The sequence below is a fragment of the Oreochromis niloticus genome, linkage group LG17, assembly GCF_001858045.2.
Source record: "Oreochromis niloticus isolate F11D_XX linkage group LG17, O_niloticus_UMD_NMBU, whole genome shotgun sequence".
NCBI classification, from domain to species: domain Eukaryota; kingdom Metazoa; phylum Chordata; class Actinopteri; order Cichliformes; family Cichlidae; genus Oreochromis; species Oreochromis niloticus.
The window spans coordinates 17,377,083-17,398,425 of record NC_031981.2 but is presented as its reverse complement, the minus strand read 5'-3'; the positions used below and the strand labels follow the sequence as shown (position 1 = coordinate 17,398,425).

The 21,343-nt window shown below is 43.1% G+C and overlaps 3 protein-coding genes across 5 annotated transcripts in view; 1 reads left to right on the top strand and 2 right to left on the bottom strand.

The window, feature by feature from the left end:
- Positions 1-7,920, top strand: part of lamb1b (laminin, beta 1b) — a 31,984-nt gene extending 24,064 nt beyond the window's left edge. The window contains exons 24-33 of the mRNA XM_003448100.5: positions 3,047-3,416; positions 3,494-3,678; positions 3,826-4,067; positions 4,140-4,343; positions 4,435-4,579; positions 4,682-4,889; positions 5,278-5,419; positions 6,638-6,814; positions 6,907-7,066; positions 7,395-7,920. Coding sequence (XP_003448148.1) covers positions 3,047-3,416; positions 3,494-3,678; positions 3,826-4,067; positions 4,140-4,343; positions 4,435-4,579; positions 4,682-4,889; positions 5,278-5,419; positions 6,638-6,814; positions 6,907-7,066; positions 7,395-7,531 — 1,970 coding nt within the window. The 3' untranslated portion in view covers positions 7,532-7,920. The remainder of the gene's footprint in view (positions 1-3,046; positions 3,417-3,493; positions 3,679-3,825; positions 4,068-4,139; positions 4,344-4,434; positions 4,580-4,681; positions 4,890-5,277; positions 5,420-6,637; positions 6,815-6,906; positions 7,067-7,394) is intronic.
- A 909-nt stretch (positions 7,921-8,829) lies between these two features.
- eri1 (exoribonuclease 1) lies at positions 8,830-12,438 on the bottom strand. Of its 2 annotated transcripts, XM_025899499.1 has the most exons (8): positions 12,056-12,438; positions 11,419-11,709; positions 10,918-11,099; positions 10,611-10,827; positions 10,430-10,513; positions 10,242-10,351; positions 10,040-10,154; positions 8,830-9,558 (listed from the first exon to the last, which is right to left on the bottom strand). In XM_025899499.1, exons 3-8 carry the CDS (start codon positions 10,968-10,970, stop codon positions 9,316-9,318), a joined length of 822 nt encoding a protein of 273 aa, XP_025755284.1. In that variant the 5' UTR covers positions 10,971-11,099; positions 11,419-11,709; positions 12,056-12,438; the 3' UTR covers positions 8,830-9,315. The 2 variants fall into 2 exon arrangements, with proteins under 2 accessions (XP_025755284.1, XP_003448147.1); XM_003448099.5 differs by lacking the exon at positions 11,419-11,709.
- A 1,629-nt stretch (positions 12,439-14,067) lies between these two features.
- LOC100689936 (transmembrane and coiled-coil domain protein 3) overlaps positions 14,068-21,343 on the bottom strand; it is a 62,580-nt gene continuing 55,304 nt past the window's right edge. For both annotated transcript variants that reach the window (XM_005475883.4, XM_005475884.4), the window contains exons 3-5: positions 19,771-20,552; positions 18,038-18,173; positions 14,068-17,370 (exon numbers count right to left, since the gene is read on the bottom strand). In XM_005475883.4, coding sequence (XP_005475940.1) covers positions 17,065-17,370; positions 18,038-18,173; positions 19,771-20,552 — 1,224 coding nt within the window. In that variant the 3' untranslated portion in view covers positions 14,068-17,064. The remainder of the gene's footprint in view (positions 17,371-18,037; positions 18,174-19,770; positions 20,553-21,343) is intronic.

The following is a 21,343-nucleotide window of genomic DNA, read 5'->3' as shown; positions in this document are numbered from 1 at the left end:
TTGTATTTTTATCAGTATTGTCTTCACACTGCAGACCTTCAGTCTTACACTGAGCACCAACAATACCCTCACTTCCATTTCAGCACGTTGGAGCTAAACCATCACTATTCTAATACTTCCTGATGTGTCCTTGTGGTTGGATCTTAGTATTCATGTTCTCACAGGATGTTATTCTTGTGACTCACACCTTGTATTCTTTTCCCACAATTTTCTGCTATTTTTGGCGTGAGCGGGAGACCAACAGCGATAGCTTTGAAATGGTTTCCAGATGATTCGGCTTACTCCGACAGCAGTTACGTGTCGGGAGCGCTCAGTCAGCCGGGTTGGCGCTCAGCTTTGTTTTCTAATCCTGAAAAGTTTTATTGTCTGCGAAACAAACTGCTGAAGAGTCCATCTGCAATAAAGTGTCCCACAGTAGCTGGCTCACCCTCAGAGAAAGAGAGAGCAGCAGGGGCAGCTGGATCTGGGAATGACCTCTTCTCATGAGAAACACATGTTCTCCAGAATTCCCAGGCTTCCCATTTTCGTCCTGGACAAGCACACAGAGGAAATAGGAATACTGAAATATTCCCACTGAATTCTCTGATGGTCTTTTAAGCCTTGAAACCAGATGGACTTCACCTCCTTTCAGTGCAGATGATGAAATAATGCACCAATTCACAGGAACGCTGTGGCCTCCTCAGTGAGGAATGTGTGGGAGAGTATATGTTGTATGCCAGATAAAAAAAACGCATCAGATTTACAAGTGTCAGCGGTTAAAATGTCTTTTTAATATAATCGTAGTGTAGCTTTTCTCAATTAGTAACCCATAATTACCATTTACATTCGTCCATGGCTGCGTTTCTGTAGAAAGATGTAACAATTCAACCTCATTAAACCAGAGCTTCACCTTCTGTTGCATAAATCACACAAATATAACCCAAATCCCCAAAAAGTTTGGACGCTCACTGCATAAAATGAAAATAAAGACAGAACACAGTTATTTGCAAATCTCATGTTATACACAGTAGAATATCGAAAAACATACCACATGTTTTTATTTTTAATCAAAGTCTTTTTATTGAAAGAAGTTTTTGTACAATCACAGACAAAAAATTAGACATACAAGCAGTAGAGCATACTTCTTATAAACTGAAACCCCACCCTCCCACCTGCCAGGGAAGAAGAAAAAAAGAGAGAGAGAGAGAAGGGGGGGGGACAAATAAACAGGGTGACAGGTGGACGAGAGGGGAAGCAGTCAGTATGTGAGGATACAAAGTTTCGTAATTGTAAATATCTAAAAAAGTTAGATTTGGGTATGGAAAACCTCTTTGCCAGCTGCTCAAAGGAGGCAAATTTGTTTCTTGTATAAAGGTCTTGCATTGACAGAGTACCATTTTTACACCAGACATACCACATGTTTAAACTGAAAAAATGTACAATTTCAAAGCATCCCCTCTTCTTTTTACAACAGTCCACAAACATCTGGGAACTGAGCAAACCAGCAGTTCTTATCTGAGGGAGGATTCCAGGTGCTCAGCAGTCCTTGGTCTTCTTCTTAGTGTTTTTTTCTTGATTACAAATTCCAGATTTCAAACTGAGCACTGATAACAAGCTGTATGATCCCTCTCCTCTTTAGTCTACATGATATGGGGTCCATGTTTTCCAAAAAAGAATTTCAAATTTCAGTTCGTCTGACCTCAGTTTTCCACTTTTACTCAGAGAAGACGGCGGTGTTTCTGGATCATGCTGTGGCTTCTTCTTTGCATCACAGAGGTTGGATTTATAGATGGCACAGTGAACTGTGCTCATGCAGTGATCTCAGTAATGACAGAATCATGTCTGTTTTTTAATGCAGTGCTGTCCGAGGGCCTGAACACCACAAATCCAGTGATTTTTGGTCTCGTCTCTTGCGCACAGAGATTTCTCCAAATTTTCTGAATCTTCTGATGATGTTATGACATATACTGTAGATGACGAGATATTCAAAGTCGTCATGATTTTACTTTGAGGAATGTTATTCTAAAATTGTTGGACAATTTGTAGACAGTTTTTTTGCCGATTGGTGAACCTCTGTCTGTCTCTAAGATGTTCTTTTTTGTCAGCGTTAATCTCATTAAAATGATGTTAACGCCATAACCGCATTAACGCAGCAAATCTCCGTTAGCGAGTTAGCGCGGATCGCCTCGTGCGTGGGGCTGCACGGCGAGATTAACGCTGACAGCACTAGTTCTTTTTTAAGTGAACTGGTTGCAAAAATGCTCCTCAAGCATTTTTTTTGCTCCCTTTTTCTCTGAGAAATACTGCCATCAAATGTTTCATGAAATAATCAAATGTCTCAGTTTCGACATTTGATATGTTTTCTATGTTCTAAGTACAGGAACACTGATGGTGAAAATCTGTCAGACTATTTTTTCCTTCTTTCTGAAAGATGATATTCCTTTTTTTTTTCCCATGGAGCAACTGAAACCTGACCTTCGAGGTCATATTCATGTCCAAGTTTATTTACTGAAAGCGTTTGAGGTTAAATAAACTTTAAGTGACTTACTTCCCAGGGAGACAAAAACTTGAAGATGTTTTTTTTGGATTATGAAGGCTGCACGTAACTTACATGTTTTTACTGTTTTTATTGTTCTGACATTATAAAACTTGAAGCTGAAGGTTAGTTAACACTCAGCAAGAAGGTCCTGGGAAGGTCACATCCTCCTCGTGTCTGCATGGGTTTCTCCATGCAAGGTTAACTGTCATTGGTTAACTGCAACAGATTGGTGACATGATTTGAGTCTGCCCTGCCTCTCGCTCTTTAACACCAGCAGGAACCGTGCAGAAAGAAACACTGCTATGTTTTTACCTTTATTTAAGTCCCTATCACATTAAATCTGCTTCAGTACTGCATTAAAACTACAACAAATACAGAATATAAAACTTGATATACAAACACAGACAACAAAAAACTGGTATTAACTAAAAATTTGGGTTTTTTCACCCTTAGTACATGGTATTTCTTCTGTAACAATATTCCTGGGAGTTGTTTTTTTAGTTGGTGTCTCCACCTTCCTGTTTCTAGCTTGTGACTGCGACCACCGGGGGATCTCCAGTGAGCAGTGTCATCGTGCCACAGGGCAGTGTACCTGTGTGGAGGGCGTGACGGGCCCCCGGTGCAACGAGTGTGCTAGGGGTTACCACGGTGAGTTCCCTGACTGCAAACCCTGCCACAAGTGCTTTGCAGCTTGGAACACCGTGGTCGAGGAGCTGACCAACCAATCTCGCCGGCTGGAGGCCAAAGTGAACGAGCTGCAGACCGTCGGAGTGACGGCGCCGTACAAAGAGTTGATTAGCAGTCTCGAGAGAAATGCCAAGGCTGTCAGAGACATCTTGGAGAGCAACCCCGCCACGGTGAAGCTGGAGCAGATACAGGAGCTGATGCATCAGATAACGTATGCACACAACCAAACAGAGGCTTACTCGGGGTTGTAGCAAGCAACTGGTGTTTATTGTCTCACTGTCCTCTTAGTGGCGTGATGTCCTATCTAAATGGAAAGCTCAACACAACCGAGGAGGCTTTGGACCTTCTTCAGAGTGATGCAAATGCCACCGATGCAGATTTAGACGTGCTGACTGTTGAGGCAAACCAGTTGGAGATGAGCGTCCAGAGGCTGAGACAGCAGGTGGATGACGCCAAGAACGCCAACATACATGGTGAGAAATCGAGTGCTTCAGCCTAAAGCTTCACTCTTAGACCTTTACGCCTAAGCCAAGACAGAAAGTCAGCACTTTTTAATCGGTACATCAGTACTACATTTCCGTCCAGCCCTGTTTCACTGTTCCCTAACTCACTGTTTCCAGGTGCCCTGGAGACTATTACTGCTGCACACATGGAGTCTAGGATGGCAGAGCTGCGCACGAACGCCTCTACGAGCGACGCTGGCAACACAGTCGAGCAGTCAGTTGCAGCCCGGAAAGCCACGGAGGACAAACTGAGCAGCAGGCAGAAGGAATTTGACCGAAAACAACACAGAAACATGGAGAAGCTGGACAAGCTGTCCAAAGAGCTCGATAAATTTAGCCTGTCTTCACTAAGTGAGAAGGTGAGAACACTGGAAGATCGCATTTGTCTATCACACGTTCACCTTTGTTGGTAATTCTCTTATTCTCTGTAGATTTGTGTTGGAGCCTCTGAAGGTGATGATGGCTGCTCCACCTGTGGTGGGTTGGGCTGCACCAACGAGGATGGAGCGCCTCACTGTGGAGGAGAAGAGTGTGGAGGCGCTGTCACAACTGTTCATAAGTCTCTCAATTCAGCCAATGAGCTGGAACAGGCTATCCTAGAAGCTATGCAGGAGGTGGACAAGCTCTCCAGGATGGTAAGTGAACATGGTCGTTGTGTTATAATGTGGAACACCTGCAGGTGGATGTGAGACAAGTAACCTGGACCTGTGTGGGCGCTCTGCTCAGGTGTGGGAAGCGAACATCCGAGCAAACGAAGCCAAAGCGAACGCTCTGGGGATGCTGATCAAATCCAACCAGAGCAAAGAGAGAGTGGAGCAGAGCAACGAGCAGCTCCGCAACCTCATCAGGGAGATTCGAGATCTTCTCATGAGTGAGTTTCTCCTGTCCGCGTCTAGTCTTCACAATGTGTAAAAATTTATGCACGTTTCTTAAAATAAAACGGTTCATTTATGTTTGGTCTGTGTTTATCCAGATGAGAAAGCAGACGCATCCGTTATCGAGGCCTTGGCTAACGAGGTGTTGGCTCTGGAGATGCCGACGTCGGCCGAGAAGCTTAAGGAGCTGACGGACGAGATCAGGGAGAAGGTCACCACTCTGACCAGCGTGGAGACGATCCTCAGTCAGAGCGCAGAGGACGTCAAGGCGGCCGAGTTGCTACTGAAGGAGGCTAAGGCTGCAAGGTAATACATGACGACTGACAGGATGGAAAACAGGAGGAACAGGATAAAAAATTCAACATGAAAAAAATCTTTTTTGCAGTCTTACAGGTGGCAATATTTTTGTTTTCTTCTGTAATTGGTGTAAACATTTTCTTGGACTAGGAGCTAAATGCAGGACATCAGAGGCAGGTGATTAGTCAAAATCTCAAACCTTGTTACCAGTTTGAGCTCAAACACAGGAGGTCAGTCAGTGAAGCGGGTAGGGAGCAGATGAGAAGCCAACTACAAATTTAAAATGTGAAAAACAAGCTGTTTTAGCTCCTCCCCCTTTTAACTGACATTCTTCTGATTGGCTGCCCCTCACAGAAATGTGTAAATAAACCCATCTTTCTTTCTCTCTATCCGTCAGCGAGAAGGCGTCTAACATGAAGGACACCGCAGAAGTAGTGAAGTCGGCCCTGGACGAGACCGACCGCGCTCAGAGCGTCGCCATGGACGCCATTGAGTTGGCCCAGAACAACACCAAGGGCACCATGGACCTGCTGAACGCTGTACGGTGACCTCAGTGATGATGCGGTTTGATTCAGTGACTCTATTTACTGTTTTGGGATGACAAAAACAGCACAAAGGTCAAGAGATGGAGTCGTACGTTGTTGCCATTTTAGAAAGGTCTGCCTTGTTTTCAGTAACAACTGACTTTAAAAACAATATTGCAGTCAGGAAACGCTCAGCTTTGATTTAGTTTAATCACGGTGATATAAAAATGTTTTATTGCTGTTGGGTGTTCGGACGTAATATTTTTATTTTAAAAAGCATTTTTAGTCTAAGCTATTAAAAATAAACGTGAAAAAATAACTGAAATTAAATTAGAAACTTTGAAAAAATAAAAAATAATATAACAAACCAAAGCTGACCGTACGTAGAGAAAACTGACTTACTAATGCCTGACAACGCTGCCCACAAAAACACAAAGGGATTCAAGTTTAACTAAAATTAAACTAAACTTGAAAGATTGAATGAGCTCCAAAAACTTCCTGAAACTGAACTGGGTACAGAAAAAATATTTACAACTAAAATAACCCAGTTTGGGTCCTTTTTAAGACAGAAAAACAAAACATTCTTTCTCACAGTTTTACAATTTGAGCAATAGATAGTTCTTCTATCTACCATGCTTTCACTGACGCCACCTTTCATGAAACGACTCAAAGGTAGCCGTGTCTTCGCTTTCATACGAAAGAAATTCCGAGGAAAGCCACAGATTTTGGCTTATCTGGGTTATTTCAGGGTTAACTTTGGGTTTTTGGTACTATAAATGTGGATCACTTCTACCACGAAAATAGCCTCACAGTTCCTGGACGATCCCTCAGACCTCTGCCTGTGGATCACAGGAGAGTCCAAAGATTTTTAATAGCATCTGAAGTCTTTAGCTTTCCCCGATGATCATCAGTAATAAATATAGTTGTTTAAAGATAACTTATTATGCTATAAGAGTTCTGTAACCTTATATCTTATGTCAATGCTATAGTTGGGTTTCCTTCCTGGCATTGAATAGGCTAAACTTTAGCCTGTTTTTTTTTAGCTGTGATTGGTCAGAAGATGCCACTCCTTTCATGTGAACTCACAGGGGAAACTCTGGCTTAGTGGGGATGAGATGGAGGTGAAATTAATGATGGTGGGATTAGCAAAAAGAGTATGAGGCAAACCCTGAACAGTTAAAAAGAAGAAGTGAAAAAGAAAAGACAAGATAAATCTGTGCTTTTGTGCGTCAGGTGGAGTCGGAGACGGCCAAGTCGGAGCTGAAGCTCAGTAACACCACGGGCCGCCTGCTGCAGCTGGAGAGGGAGGTCGGCCTGCTGAGACAGAACAACCTGGAGATGAAGGAGATAATGGTGTCGACCGAGCGGACGACGCAGCAGGCCAAACAGGACGCGGACGAGGCAGAGCAGGTCTCACAAACGCGCGCGTCCAATGTTGGTTTGCATGTGAATTATGGGTAATTTTCCACTCCTGCTGCAGTGTGGTGTTTGTTTGTGTGCAGGAGTTCAACGAGAAGCTGAAGGATAAATTCGCTGAGGTGGAGGACCAGGTGGAGGTTAAAGGGGAGTCGGTGCAGCAGGCGAAGAAGAGGGCAGACGAACTGCAGCAGGAGGCCATAGAACTGCTCAATCAGAGCAGCAGAAAGCTAGAAAGACTGAAAGGTGAACACTGTTCAGATAAATTTATAATAACTCTGTAGCTTTATCTTCTGTTCTTTTAAATTAATGCATTTCTAACAAACAAGACGGGAGTTTGCTCTCCTCCTGTTTGTTTAGATCTGTTTCTTTTTACATTATTGGATCCTCTCCTGTTAAAAAATACACAGAAGCACATGAAATAATCTGTTACAAACCAGCCGACTGATCTCGAGTCAGTTTCTGAAGTACGATCAGATATATAAAAATTAAGACAAAATATTCCACTCGTGCAAGAAATGTAATTTAAACAGTTAAGAAAAGACAGTTTTATGTTTTTGTCTGGCATTTTCAGAGTTAGAGGTCTCCTACGTGGACAACCAGCACATCCTGGAGGCTAAAGCTAAAGAGCTGGCTGAGCTGGAGCAAACCGCCCGCAACATGCTGGAGGAGATCAGCCGCAAAGTAGCGCTGTACAGCACCTGTTTGTGATGAAACCATCACCGCCTTAGACTTTATTGACAGTGCCAAAGTGTCTGACGTACTGCTCCCACATGCCTGCTCCTTTTACGGCTGTTAAATAAAAGCACTAATATATTTGACGTTGCCAAAAAATGTTTTAACGACAGAAAAAAAGCTTTAAAGCTGCCAAAGACCGTCAGAGTATTGAAGTAAGGAGTCCAGAAGGAAACCACTAAGAAGCCATCATGACCTCGAAGCCAATATACCTGCATATGTTACTACAATCTGTGTTTAACTGTAACTAAACATCTATATTAAAAGAATTAACAGTTCACATGTACTTAATAATCCAAAGATATCACTTGGACATGGTGCCTTAACCACCAGCCAATAATAAACTTGACTACAAGGAAAACACATGTCAGCTGGTCTTGTTTAATCTTTTGTGTTTTGGTAAAAAAAAAAAAATTACTTTTTTTCCTATTATAAATAAATAAAGACCAGAGAAATGGGCTGCACAGCCATAAAGCCCGAGAGACGTGATGATAGAAGGAGCTGAATTACAAAGAAACCTTGAGGGAAAGCTGTGTCTGCACTTCTTTTGATGATCATAGTACAGACAGATGGGTCTGCAAACATGCACATAATGGTTAGATTAAAACTACAGTGTGTTCAGTTTACACCCAGGTTTTCAGAGTCTCACTACTGGAAGCATGAGGCGATACCAGGACCCTACAGAGGTCACACAGGTAGTCCATATATATGTTCAAATATCAGAAGGTTTGCTGCATCTCGCAGCACAGTCTTAAGAGCAGGGAGGAAATTCCAGGAGACAAGCAGTTACTCTAGAGTTACTCTACAGTCTTCTAAGAGGCCTTTGTGCAAAGAGGAACAGGATGAGCACAGCCAGAGCTACAAAATGACCTCCAGCAGGACAGTGTGAAAGTCTCTGATCAGCGAGTCAGAAACCGGCTTCATGATGGTGCCATAAAGGTGTGACGCCCTCTAGTGGGCCCTGCGCTTGCTGCCCAGCACTGTGGAGCCTGATTAGTATTTGCCATAGAATACCACCCCTGATGCCCTGAGAGCAGGTTCAGCTTGTCAACGCTTGCCTGCTGTAAGGCACCTGTGCTGAGCTTCTAGAGTGACTCGACTGCCTCTCGTCCCTTCAAAATTTGCTGAATCTAAAGTATGCATCACACAGAGTGAAGAAGATGAAAAACTGCAAACAAAAAGAGACATTTTATTTGCATTACTTATCAGAAGATCCGCAGAGACATTTCAGTTGAAACAAATCCTCATTCATGAAACAAACATTAAATCAAGACTTCTGTACACGTGACGACAGTACAACACAGGCTGAACTCCTTAATTACAGCTTTTCTTTAAGAGGTCCGTTTATGGAGCTGTCCGAGTCCACAGGACCACCAACCCTCGACTCTCTCCGAGGAAAGCGGTGAACAGTGTCATCGTGCAGCACCTTAAACAGCACAGCAGCATTTATGTGTTTTATTAGCACAGTAGTTCAAAATTGTTGATATGTGTGTTCATGTGAAGCTGCAGATTAGGCTTTATTATGCTGTCGAGGGTAAACACTGAATTCTCTCCACCACAAGACAACTGAAAGATATACTCAGTGATACTGTTGAGAAACAGCAGCTCGGTAAGGCGTGGCGAGGCAGACTTTTCCACCCAGAAAATGAAGGAATGATCCACTTTTAAAGATCTGGTGTAAAAATAAATGGTCGGAAGGGAAACTTTGAGCTCCAGTAGAAGTATTTTCAGGGGTAAAGAGTCACCCAGAGGTCATGTTTCTAGTCCCTGCTGCGGGGGTTGTGTGGAGGCGGAGCTCCTTCCACAGGCGCCGAGCTGGGAACCGAGAGCAGCTGGCCACCGTGCATGCGCTCGTTGACACGCAGCTGGCAGCCATCCTGCAGCATGCGGACAGCTATCCTCGCTATGTTGCGTGAGTCGTCAAGCCCGGAGTGAGGACGACCTTCGTACGTCAGGCCGAGTTTCTCCAGCATGGTGCTCAGCTTCGTCTGAGTACGCGGCACCTGGAGGAAGAAGAATAAAATATGGCTGGTTAGCAGTGGAGACCTTTTATCATAGAAGACATTAGGACATGTGAGAAATCTGCCAAATCTGTGAGGAGGTTCATGGACGTGACATAGGAAGGCATGCAGAGGGTTTAAGGACTAAAATGAGCTGGAACAGTACGAGTACAGTGCTGTGAAAAAGTATTTGTTCCTTTTTGCTGTTTCTTTGGGCTTTGATGTGTTGCTATTTGAGATATTTTAGCCTTCTTCACTTTGCCAGACAGGTTCTATTTGTGATTTCTTGATTCAACAGGTCTTGCAGTAATCAGAGCTGGGTGTGATTAATGAAATAAGGGTGAAGTTACTTTTTTACACAGAGCCAGGTAGCTTTGGATAACTTTTTTCCCCTAAATAAATGAAATCATCTTTGACTAATATTAAAATCAGTTTTAAAAATCTAAAAAATGTAAGCGTGTCTGTAAAAAGCTGGAAAATGTACCTTGTAGAAGTTTCCGTATGACTTTCTTATGTTTATCCACTTCTTTGCAAACGGAGGATATTTGATTCGGCTGACCCGACACTGGATGTTGAGGAACTTGCTCATATCCCACGACCTGTGGAGGATGTTAAAGAAACGGCGCTGTAAACCAAGTGAGGAGAAGAAAGTAAACATCCTGCAGAAGCTTTGACGTGAAACCCACCCGTCAGTCAGGATGGCGTATTTGTATTTTGTTCCGAGTTCCCTTTCCTGAAGCCACGACACAACTCGCTGCAGGACTACTGGGAACGGGTCTGCTTCATCGACCATTTTCTACCAACACAACACAGAAAAATGAGTTAATGACCCACACGTGTAAAATGATAGTGATGTGATGTGAACTCAACCAACCTGCGTAATTCCCGTCAGCTTCACACAGAAGTCTGAGAGCTGTGGGTTAAGCTCGGGCTTCACGTACTCCTGAAAGGTGTCCACCTGTGCAGAACGTTAGAAGAACATCATTATCATCAACAACAACAAAAACAACAACAACAAAAGACAGCACATGATTTAAGTCACAATCTTTACTAACAATCTCCAAGGTGTGCGTGTTGATGAGAACCATGGGGAACTCAATGATTTCGTGGAGGAAGTCTGAGGGATTGTCCTCTTCACATGTGGCTTCAAAGTCCACCACACAGATGTAGTCGTAGTACGTGTCGGTGGGGCCTCCCTCTGCTGCTGTCTGCATCAGCTTCTGTTTCTTATAGTGGCTCTTCAATCTCTTCTTCATCACATCCTTCACTCCTCTGCACACACCAAGAGAAAAACTATTTGGTGGAACACTTCTAAGGGACAAGCACGAGTGTTTGGTTCTCAAATATTTATTAAAAACTCACCGTGTGTCGAGCTTAAGCTCCGCTAACTTGATCCGAAGTTCATCCTTCGTCATGCGGTTGATGTGGCCATTGGCCAAAGCAATCTCTTTGTACACCGGATGGCTGAAGTCACCCTTCGACTGAGACGGGGACACCTGAGGAGCCGATTCTCCCGCAGGACACAACCTGCTGCTAGGCTTCTCCTGAGGAGGAGACGTGTGGGTCGTTATGTGTCAGAGAATGATGTAACTCTACAAATTTGGCCATCAAAAACACAGAGAGCATGAAGGAATGGTTTGTTTGGAGGAACAGATCATTTTAGAGTGAAGGCCAACAACACGTCAGATCAGATTATCTGCAAAAGAATGTAGATAGCAGTTTCTGAAATACTCAGACCTATCTAGTGGGATTTTCCCACAAAACCATCTCTAGGAGGTCAAAGGAAAATAGGCAGACTGTTCAAACTTAATGGAACCATGTAGAAGAGTAGGAAGGTAAAGTGTGCAGAAGAGCATCTCAAACCTTGAAGCAGAAGACGACCACACTGGGTGCCTCTGCTGTCCTCTAACAGGAAACTAGTTCCTTGACCATGACAGTGAGTTCACTGACCTCACATGGCCAGCACAGTCACCAGATCTCAATCCAACAGAGCTCCTTTAGGAGGTGGTGGAGCAGAAGAGTCACATCATGGATGAGCACCCACTGTGCGATGCTATCCTGACAACTTGGAGCAAACCTCTTGTTGAATATGTGCCTTTAAGAAGTAAAACTGAAGGAAAACAGGGTCTAACCCGAGACTAGCGATCTCTTTAGCTTAAAAAAAAAGAATAGCTCAGTCAATTAAAATACAACAGGACAAGATGAAGTACACAGAGCAAAAGAGAATCGGGATCGATTTGTAGGGCTCACATTAACAAAACACAGTGATGTAGCTCCCGTCTACTTCATATATTTTAGTATTAATTACTCCAATACAAGAATAACTAAAAAGTAACGCCGTTTCTAGTCATTTTCATCAAGTCGGCGCCTTACCAAAGAACCCAATGGGACAGATATCTCTCACCGGCCTGTCTTTGGTGTCAATGAACGCACCAGCCAGTCAGTTTACGTCAACACAAACAGCGTTTACACGGAGCAGTGATTCTGCTAGCTCACCCACCTTCTCATGCTCGTTTACACTGGACGTCTTCACATTGTCTTCCTGGCCGTGAATGTTCTCCTTGTGTTCGTCCATTTAAAGCTGAGGTTAGTCCAAAAGTTGCTCAGATCATTTAAAAACAACATAAATTCAAGGCTAAACCAGGTCTGCTGCTGCTCCCGCTAGCCTCAACACATTAATGCCTGAAGCAGCTACCGCTAACCAGCGCTGATACGTTCAGTTAACGTCAGATGTTTCACATAAATCAACCACGGGAGGTTTTTTCAAACAGTAAATAATAAGGTGCCTTTGCTAAACCCAAACAACAGCACTGAACTTTTCGTTTTCATGAGGGGGACCGTTATGACAGCTTCCGCTTTGCGCCAAAACAGCAGCAACAGCCCTCACTATCGCCACCTGCTGCTGCGGATGAACGCAGCAACAGGTGTTTTTTGTTTTTGTGGGTTTTTTTTCACCCAGGACAGGTTAGCTCAACTTTAATGTCAGAATTTCTGAGAATAAACTTAAGAGAAATACTAGGATTGGAAAATCATAAATTTGCACATTTTAACCTTTAATTTTTGTAGCTTGAATTTAAGTCCTTTTCATGTTTTCAGCACTCGGTTAGTAAACACTCATAGTCTGTTTTTGTTGGGTAAAAAAGGTAATTTACTCTATTGGGAATACAGTGTAGCTAGATTTGTAAATAGATGTAGTAACTTTATGTACTAATAATATAGCTGTTATCTATTACAAATCACCTGTGAACCTACATCGCTAGTATTACAAAAATGTGTGTGCAATTATTTAACCAGACCTAACCAGCTGCACATTTTAATGTTTGTATTCCACTAGAGCAGCTTTGCATGATTCAGACTTCTAAATAATCCTTATTTATGTTTATTGCAGCCCAACACTTCATCCTCTGTCCAAAACAAGCTCCCTTAGTATCATTTAAGCAAACTTTTCTCTGATTGGCTGTTAAACAGAATGTTTAAAACTGGTTGGGGCTATATGCCAAATATGACCATATTAGGAATATCCACTTTCTTTCACATCATGCAGAGCCAAGAAAAAAACAGACTGAAACCAGACATTTGAAGCAGTCTGAAGCCTGAGCTGCTGGCTCACAGGGATTACTGATGTATACACTGACCTCATTATCAGAACTGCTTATTTTGAGCATCCATCACTGGAACAGTGCAAATACAGTGCTGTGAAAAAGAATCATGTCCCTTCCTTAGTTTTTTGCGTATTTATCAGAATTCATGGTTCCAGTAAGAAAGGCAGGGTACTATCTAACTGAATAGTGAATTTCTAATTATTTTAGTATAGTTGCTGTATATAATTTAAAAAATATTTGAAGCAGATCTATGTAATAAAACTAATTAGAGATATTTGGAGGCAATGCTCCTGTTTGGCCGCTAGTTGTCACTCTCTCTCTATTTAAAGCCACAAACCATTGATGTTTTCACTGTACACATCTATACAGTATGAACCCTTTGTAAGCCTTTGTAAGGGGAAAACACTTCACAAAACATCATCGCCAGAGGTCAGCAAAACCAGAAAACTGGAAATTCCAGTTTTGTGCAGCTAATGATAACTGTAAATCCTGGGTGGGGCTGCTGCTGCTTTGATTTGATGTTTGTCTCTCAGAGAAAACAGAATGAAAATGTCTGCCTTAATGAAAAGCAATAAAAGACACCTGGCATTCAATTTAACATCCATCTGTGCCTGCAAATCCTAAATTACTTCCCTTTGTTCGCCTGCACTTGAGTTTTACAGAAGATTCTAATGGATTTTTAAGCATCCATGAATTTAAACTGAAGACAGCAGTGAAATTGAATACAGTTAAATCAATGTCGTTTCTAAAACCTTATCCAGCTGCTGTAAGTCGAGGTGATTTACACCCTGGTTTATGCATGTATTCCTTATGAAGCTTGCAGAGCAGTATGATCTTCACAGTTGGATTACGTCTTCCATAATCAATAAGAAGCTCAGGATTTTTATTTTTTTTTAAAAAGGCACCTTGATAGAAAAACAATGATTTATTTTATCATCTGAAAAAATAATAATAATAATATTACAGTTACAGAAAACCCATAACCAGAAACTAATGCACAGAAATTAGAAAAGAAAAAGACAAAGAAAACACACACACCATGAACTCAGAGCTTTGGAGAGGAGGTGCACGTCTCCCCTAACAGAGATAATGTTTGAACCAGTTTGCAAAGAAACATCAAAGATGAGCTTAGGTTTCATAAAAACCTCCATATTTGGCTTTTTTTCTTCTTAGAATAGAGAAAAACAGAAAAAGGACACACAGAAGAAGAAAAAACAGGCTGCACTGAAAAGGCATCGGTCCTATTTTTTAACCCCCTCGTCATCATCTTCATCACAGTGAAACAGGGTCGGGGAGCTACATTTTTCACTTCCCTCTGTCCAGTCTGCGATGCTGCATTCAAGTCACGTGCAGGAAAGCGGCTATCGCTGCTGGGAAACATGCTGCTTTAATGCTTGAACAGACGCTTATTTCAAGTAAAAAGAGAAAAGTCTTCAGCCTCTCAAATCTTCTAAATATCAGAACAGAGCGTCTGAATGCAGCCGTGTTTTTTTCCCCCTGGACATGAACGCAGCATCAAAGGCTTCACACACACATACACACACACACACACACATACATTTTAATTTGTTCTGATCACCTCTGCAAAAAAGGCCATCTAATGATCCAGGACTTAAAAAGTGAAGCTTGCATGTGATCACGTGTCAACTTTAAACAATTTGAAATCGGCATATTTTCACCTTATTTCCCTCCACGTGCACCAAACTGCATCACGCGTTAGTGTTCTCTCTACATGTGTTGTGTGAGAAAACAGCCTCTGCTTCTCAGCTATTTCCTGATGTTAGTAAAAGGTTTCCCTTCTCACTGTTGGAGGCTTTGAAAAGCTTTCAGAAGCAACAGTTACCTGAAAACACAAACATCATAACAAAATAACCACAAAAACACCAAATTAACAAGAGATGAGGCAGTTAAGCAGCTTTCACTTCAAAACAGGCAGCCTGACATTTTGGGAAATAGTCACTTTTTTTTTTTTTTTTTGTTTTGGTCTATTCAGTGTGAAGTTAGAGCCAGAGGACGGAGATGTTGGCCAACTATAAGGCAAGTAACCAGTCCCTGGTGTTTTTGAACACATTGATCAAATCAGACGTGGTGACGAGCAGGTGAGTGCGACAAACAGGTAAAAGAAACTTGGCGGTAACCAGCAGGGAGGTAACCCGGCTTGTTTCAGACAGAATGAAGCGATGCAGAGATGCTGTCTATCTCTATGTCCCGCCCCCGGCTTTAACCCTTTCCATCTCGGATGCCTGTTAGGAGTAACTGTTGATTCTTTTACCTGAACTGAGGAGTTTCTGTCATATTTCAGGCTACTTCAGAATAAAATGACTGTGTATCCATCAGAAGTTAATGAAGTGGTCTCTGGCTCTACAGGAACATATTGTCTAACAGCCTCTTTATTGATTACAGATGTATCAAAACTTTGTGTCATTACAGGAAATGTGGAGATTGTCGAATGTCATCTTTATGTGGAAAGAGAGAGGCCATCATTTTGTTGCCCAGTAAATGACAGGTGTATCTGATCATTATCGTGGTAAAGATAAAGCTGTGTGCACATTTTAAACAATTTTTCTTGTTTTACTGCATCTGTAACAAAAACTGTGAGGAAATCTGTTCAGCGCTCTGGCAGGAAACGTTGACTGGGCCGGGTCGGAGCTCTGGACCAAAACACCAATAAAAACACAACTTGCAGGAATGTGAGCATTTTAAGCTCATTTTGGACAAAACTGGACTGGTTGGGCTTTAAAATAACTGCCTGAAGTCGTTTCCTGAGCAGCGGCTGCTGCTTCTGAAAGCACCGTGACCGAGGGGCCGCATCGAGGATTGACTTTGAGATAAATAAGGATTATTGTGAGGATTCAAAGATACACCAGAAGACTGCACAATAATAAATATGGATCAGGGAAAAAAGCAGGCAGTTGAGGTGAGCAGAATCATGAAGCTAATTCATTAAATTAACTCATAATTAGGAGTATTTTTTCAAATTTATAATCATTTAGTTACTGCGAGTCGCTGTGAGAGGTCAGATTTGGGCAATAAAAACGAAGGAGGGCGATAAAAGCAGGTTTGAGCATCACTTTTCACTGCAGCTGTAGCTTAAAGGTTTTAATTTCTTACAGCAGATTTCTCAGAAGGCGAGCGTGATTCTTTCACAGCACATCCATTAATGATCTCTCCCGGCTCTAGCTGCACATCTACCATCCAGACTTGAGCCTATCTTCCAAAATGTCTAACTGGTCCTTGAAGAAACACAGTACAAAGACACACGAGCAGGTGCACAACGCACACGAATACACAGAATTACACACTGATAGAAAACAGGTTAAAACAATGTGCAATCCCAGACCTCAAACTGTCGCTTTGAAGGAGATGCTGAAATTAAAGAAACCTCACATAAATACAGAACAGCAGCGAGAGAGAGGCGCGGTGCGAATGAACCTTCAGGTGGATGTGTGTTTGTGTTTGTCACAGCGAGCTTGGTGTGCACATTCAAATCAGGTCCACTGGACATAACTGCCAGTTTGTGTGGAGGTGGTGCTCTAACAGAAACACTTCCCTTTAAAGGACAGGAAAAAAATAACGTGTTATTCCATGCCCTGATGTAATCCCGCTCATTTATATTTAGACTTTAGTGTATGTGTGTTGCCGGTGCCACCAGAGTCTCCTGGTGACCAGATGAAAGCAGCCGAGCCGATTTATCTTTTGTTGGCCCCGCAGATCTGCAGCAGAGCAGCCACGTTTTCATGTGTGCACCTTCAGAGAGTTTCGGTTCAGGTCTTGAGCATTTATGTCAGCTTACGTGTTCTAGGTGAGGCTCAGAGCCTTAAACCGAGTCACCGTGGAGCCCAGAATCATCGGCTCATGTAAGGCTACATGTTGATTTCCTCCCCACCAAGCTTTGGACACACCGGTCTCAGTGTGGGAGGAGCAATCGTTCCAAAGCGCACTGCAAATGTTCCCAGTTCTTCCACAGCAGCGCTAGCAGGGACACGGCCACGCAGGTGAGCGCCAAGTGGAGGCGACTGCGCAGCAGCGGGGCGGTGAACTTGGCCGCAGTGGACACGCACACCAGGATGACGGTGACGATGGCCAGCATGATGTTGATGCACTTGCCCAGCAGCACTTTGGCGTCTGTGTCTTCCAGCTGGATGGTCTGCTGCTGCTGCTGCTGCTGGAGCTCGAGCTTCGACACGCGAGTCTGGCACGACTCCAGCACCTCCTACGACACATGCGCGAGCACACACAGAAAAATGGTTAGAGATCAGGGAAACTCTGGAGAGCAGTGAGTCACAGCAAAAGGGCAGCAAAACTGGATCATGTATGAACTTCAGCTGCATTAGAAACAAGCGCAAGAACGTCCGATTAGAAATAGGAAGCAATGGAGGGACTGCTGTGGCTTCAGTGTGACATGTCATGAGAGACACAACCACATGGTTGTATTTAGGACGCTCAGAAATTTTTAATTAAAACAGATTCAGATTAATTACTTCTCCAAAATGCTAATCTTGCAGTGATATGAATTGGGGGGAAAAAAGCTCCTCCCTCCTTTAAGCTTTCTTGTAGCAAATCTTGTAGCAAACCCATCAACCACAGTGAGCATTCATGCCATGTGGCTAGGCCTGTCGTCATCCTGGCAGAAACCACTTTTACCAGGATAGCCTCAAATGATGAAGGTACACTACGCAGTGACCTTTCCCACTAAGGGGTCAAACTCGTCTAAACTCGGTAAACTGAACACTGTAAATAAGGCAATAATAAATGGGGTCTTTCAATAACCTTATAATTTGAGTAAGACGTTGGTTAATTACAGGGTTAATCCTCGATTCTAATCTAAACCAGCCCTGTGCTGTAGCAGTGGTGGGGGCTTATGCACAAACATAGGTCACCTGTATGTCCCTGGCCCTCTCATAGGCCTGGTAGGCCACCTTCTCCTCAATGCTGGCCAGCTCCTGCTTCAGATTGCTGGTCTCGTGCTGGTGCAGCTCCGTCAGGTCATTCAGCTGGTCCTCCAACCGCTCATACCTGACAGACAGAAACACCCACAAACATGCAGAGTAGGTGGAGGCGGAGAGAGCCAAGGAGAGAGAAACAATGCATTATTGAGAGTGTGTGGGCACGTAACAGTACAGCAGTGTATCTGCTGCAGCCGAGCTGCTCAGAGCATTTGCCCTTGGTTGGGGGGTTTATGTGTAAGCTCTGCCGGCTATTTTTAGGCTTTTAATAATGGACTCCTAAACTGTCAAAAGCTCTCTAAAGTTCAACAGCTCATGTAATGACAACGTTAGCTCTGTTAGGAGAGAAATGCTACCATTACTGAAGCACCGAAGTGTAAAAACATCTTCATCGAACAATTATTCCACAATTTTACTTGATACAGATCAGTGATCCTCAAACCTTTTGCCTTCTGAGCAAAAAACCTCTGCTAGCATCCCACGGTTAGCTTCTTTAGTTAGCTTTTTTATTTCGTGTTGATAGTCGTACAAATCATTGTGCAAATATTCCTGTGACATGACTGCAGCACACATATTCTAAGGAAAAAAAAACCTTCCACAAAACAAAAACAGCATCATTTGTTTAGCAGAAATATTTCACACAGTATAATATTTCTCTTATCTTTCTCAGTTCAGTGTTTTATTGGATTTTCTGATTTAATTCAGAACTCAGTAATACAAACAAGTGATTTTACAAGTCATAGTTAATTTTTTATTGGTGATAGCTTCACAGAGACTCTAAAGCCAGCAGTTAAACATTTTAATGTCGGCTCCGGAGATAAATTTATGATTTGTAATATTAGGCTACATAAAATTAACATTTTTATGTTGGCTCGGTGAAGTTTTGTCCAGCCTGAGAAATGTGTCGCAGTCGGGGATTCATTAAGTGAAGGGGAGGATTCACAGTTTGTGTAAGTGAGGCAGGGAACTCTGCATATTTCATCCTCTACGGATTAAATTTCAATCGTGATTTGTTCCCCCTCTATCTCTCCAATTTATGGTGTTGAAATAAATTTTAGATATTAAGAATTGAAATGGGTTTTTAATTACTTGTTTCAGGGGCGTTTAAGGTGCTGACACTGAACTGTTGCTCACTCAAAGCCTGAGGGGCTGACTAATGGGTATATTTAAGAAAGAAACATGTGAGTCTGTGCCCTATTATCTGTAAAATGTTCGTGGAAGAGTATTTAACCATCGTGTGTGGGTAACAATATTCTCCTCTCCCAGAACAACACAAAATATTCTGTTTTGATCCGTGACGCAAAAAAGAAACACTAAAAAAAATCTTTCCACAGTGAGAAACAATCTGCCCTCAGTACCAGGGAAGAAAAACAAAATACAAATCCTCTAAAGCTCCTTATAACCAACCAAATGTCATTTTATTTTTTTTGCACCTCAGTTTAGGAGATTTTTCTTTTCCTCAAATACTATGTTTTTGGCATTTCTCATTTTAATGCTGGTGACAGTGGAGACGTGAAGCATTTAAAAAAAAGTACTGGAGCACACAAGCTTTTCCCCACTAAAACTTCCCTAGAAATCACGAAAAAAAGAAAAGAAAACTAATAAATATGTCAAGAATTTTTTTTCTGGGAGAAAAGCCTTCCTCAGGCTCGTGATGCTGTGCTCACCTGTATCGCTCCTCCTGCATCACCTGCGTGAAGTAGTTGTAGTCTCGTTTAAACTGTGTGTTCAGAGTCTCCATGTCCTCTGCCAGCTGCGCTTGAGCATCCCTGATGTCCCGCACCATGTCCAGCACCTCCACTAGGCGCCCGCTGGAGTCCGACCTCCCTGGCCCCCCTGACCCCGCCCCCGATCCTCCTGCCGGGTTCCCGTTGGAGTCAGCTGACGCAGACGTCCCGGTGGAACACTCATCGTCGCTCTGGTACTTGGTCGCCTTGGCTACTGTGGTAGCGCTGCCACTCAGACCCCTCGCGCCGCCCTCCACCTGCAGCCCTGACCCCGTTTCCATAGAGCTTTTCATGTGAGCGATGTTGTCAGCGCTGCCAAACTTGTTCCTGATGAGGTTGGCGAACTCCCGCGGCTTGCTGAAGAAAAATGGAGGTGAGAGCGACACGCCGGGCCCGATCGTCTTCACCTTATCCAGCGCCTGGTGGCGCCCGGTGGTGCTGACGTCCCGCAGGCTGCCCTCTTTGCTGTGAGTCCCGGACTCCTTGCCGCCACTGTCTTTCTGGCTGTGCTTCCCGTTGGTCTCACTGTCCTTCATGCGGCGGTGGTACTGCTCCAGCTTCCTCTGCAGCCGACCGATGGTCTGTGCAGACTTCTGGTTCTTCTTTTCAAACACCTGCCGTATCCGCGACACCTGCTGCTTGTCGGCATTGTTCATAAGCTTCAGGTACTCGGCCACATTCTGGTCCCGAGCCGTCTGCTCCACCTTAATCTGCTCCGTCACCTGAAGGCAGAGCCAAAGGACAGATGTGAAAACAGCTGCTGAAGATTTAAAATCATTTAAGCATGCATGATACCAGCGCTTCTGATTCTTACCGACACCCCGATTTGTCCTATGAGTCTGCTCATCTTTGACATGGGTATGTTAGAATAAAATAATGCTGCATGAATACTGACAGCAGCCCTGTTTGTCTTTCAGCTCACTGATACTAATTTAATTTTGCCCCTCACTTCTGATCCCTAATGATAATTAACCATGAGAGGAGACGTTAACACCTGCTTTTCTTTGTTGGCTTGTGAAGAAGTTATCCTGTGTAAACAGAGCTGGTCTTAAAGGCATCTCTAAACCTCCTCACCTGGGGCGTTTCCTCAGAACAAAACAAAGTTCCTCTCCAAGATTTTTTAGCTTCCTGTTGCTAAAAGGTAGCAGTTAATGCGCCCCTCAGTCATGTGATCGAGTTTATTCCAACCATGGAAAGTTTAAAAATTACCATCTGATACTGATGCTACAGATCAAACTGTTTTCTCTGGTCTGCTTTCATTCACTGTATTTGTTTCTTTGTGTATATTCCTGACTGGGAGCAGCAGTTCATCACATTGTAATAATAATTTCACTGATAGGTTATTGTTGAAGTCTCAAAATACTTTTGCTTGGATAAACCAGTGAATATACAGCACCCAGCATGAGTTCAGCTTAGTTTCTACAGTTGTAAAAAGTTGATATTAAAGTGCAGGATAAGCCTCTACTGTGAAAAACACTTCTAATTTCTAAAGACAGGACCGAGACGAACCTGA

What these genes read in the sequence shown, in the direction of transcription:
- eri1 (XM_003448099.5), bottom strand. Translation starts at nt 12,130, where the DNA reads ATGGACGAACACAAGGAGAACATTCACGGCCAGGAAGACAATGTGAAG. An exon ending in ACACGCACACCTTGGAGATT is followed by an intron (nt 10,514 to 10,610) that starts GTTAGTAAAGAT and finishes CGTTCTGCACAG; the next exon opens with GTGGACACCTTTCAGGAGTA. An exon ending in CATACGGAAACTTCTACAAG is followed by an intron (nt 9,559 to 10,039) that starts GTACATTTTCCA and finishes TTCTTCCTCCAG; the next exon opens with GTGCCGCGTACTCAGACGAA.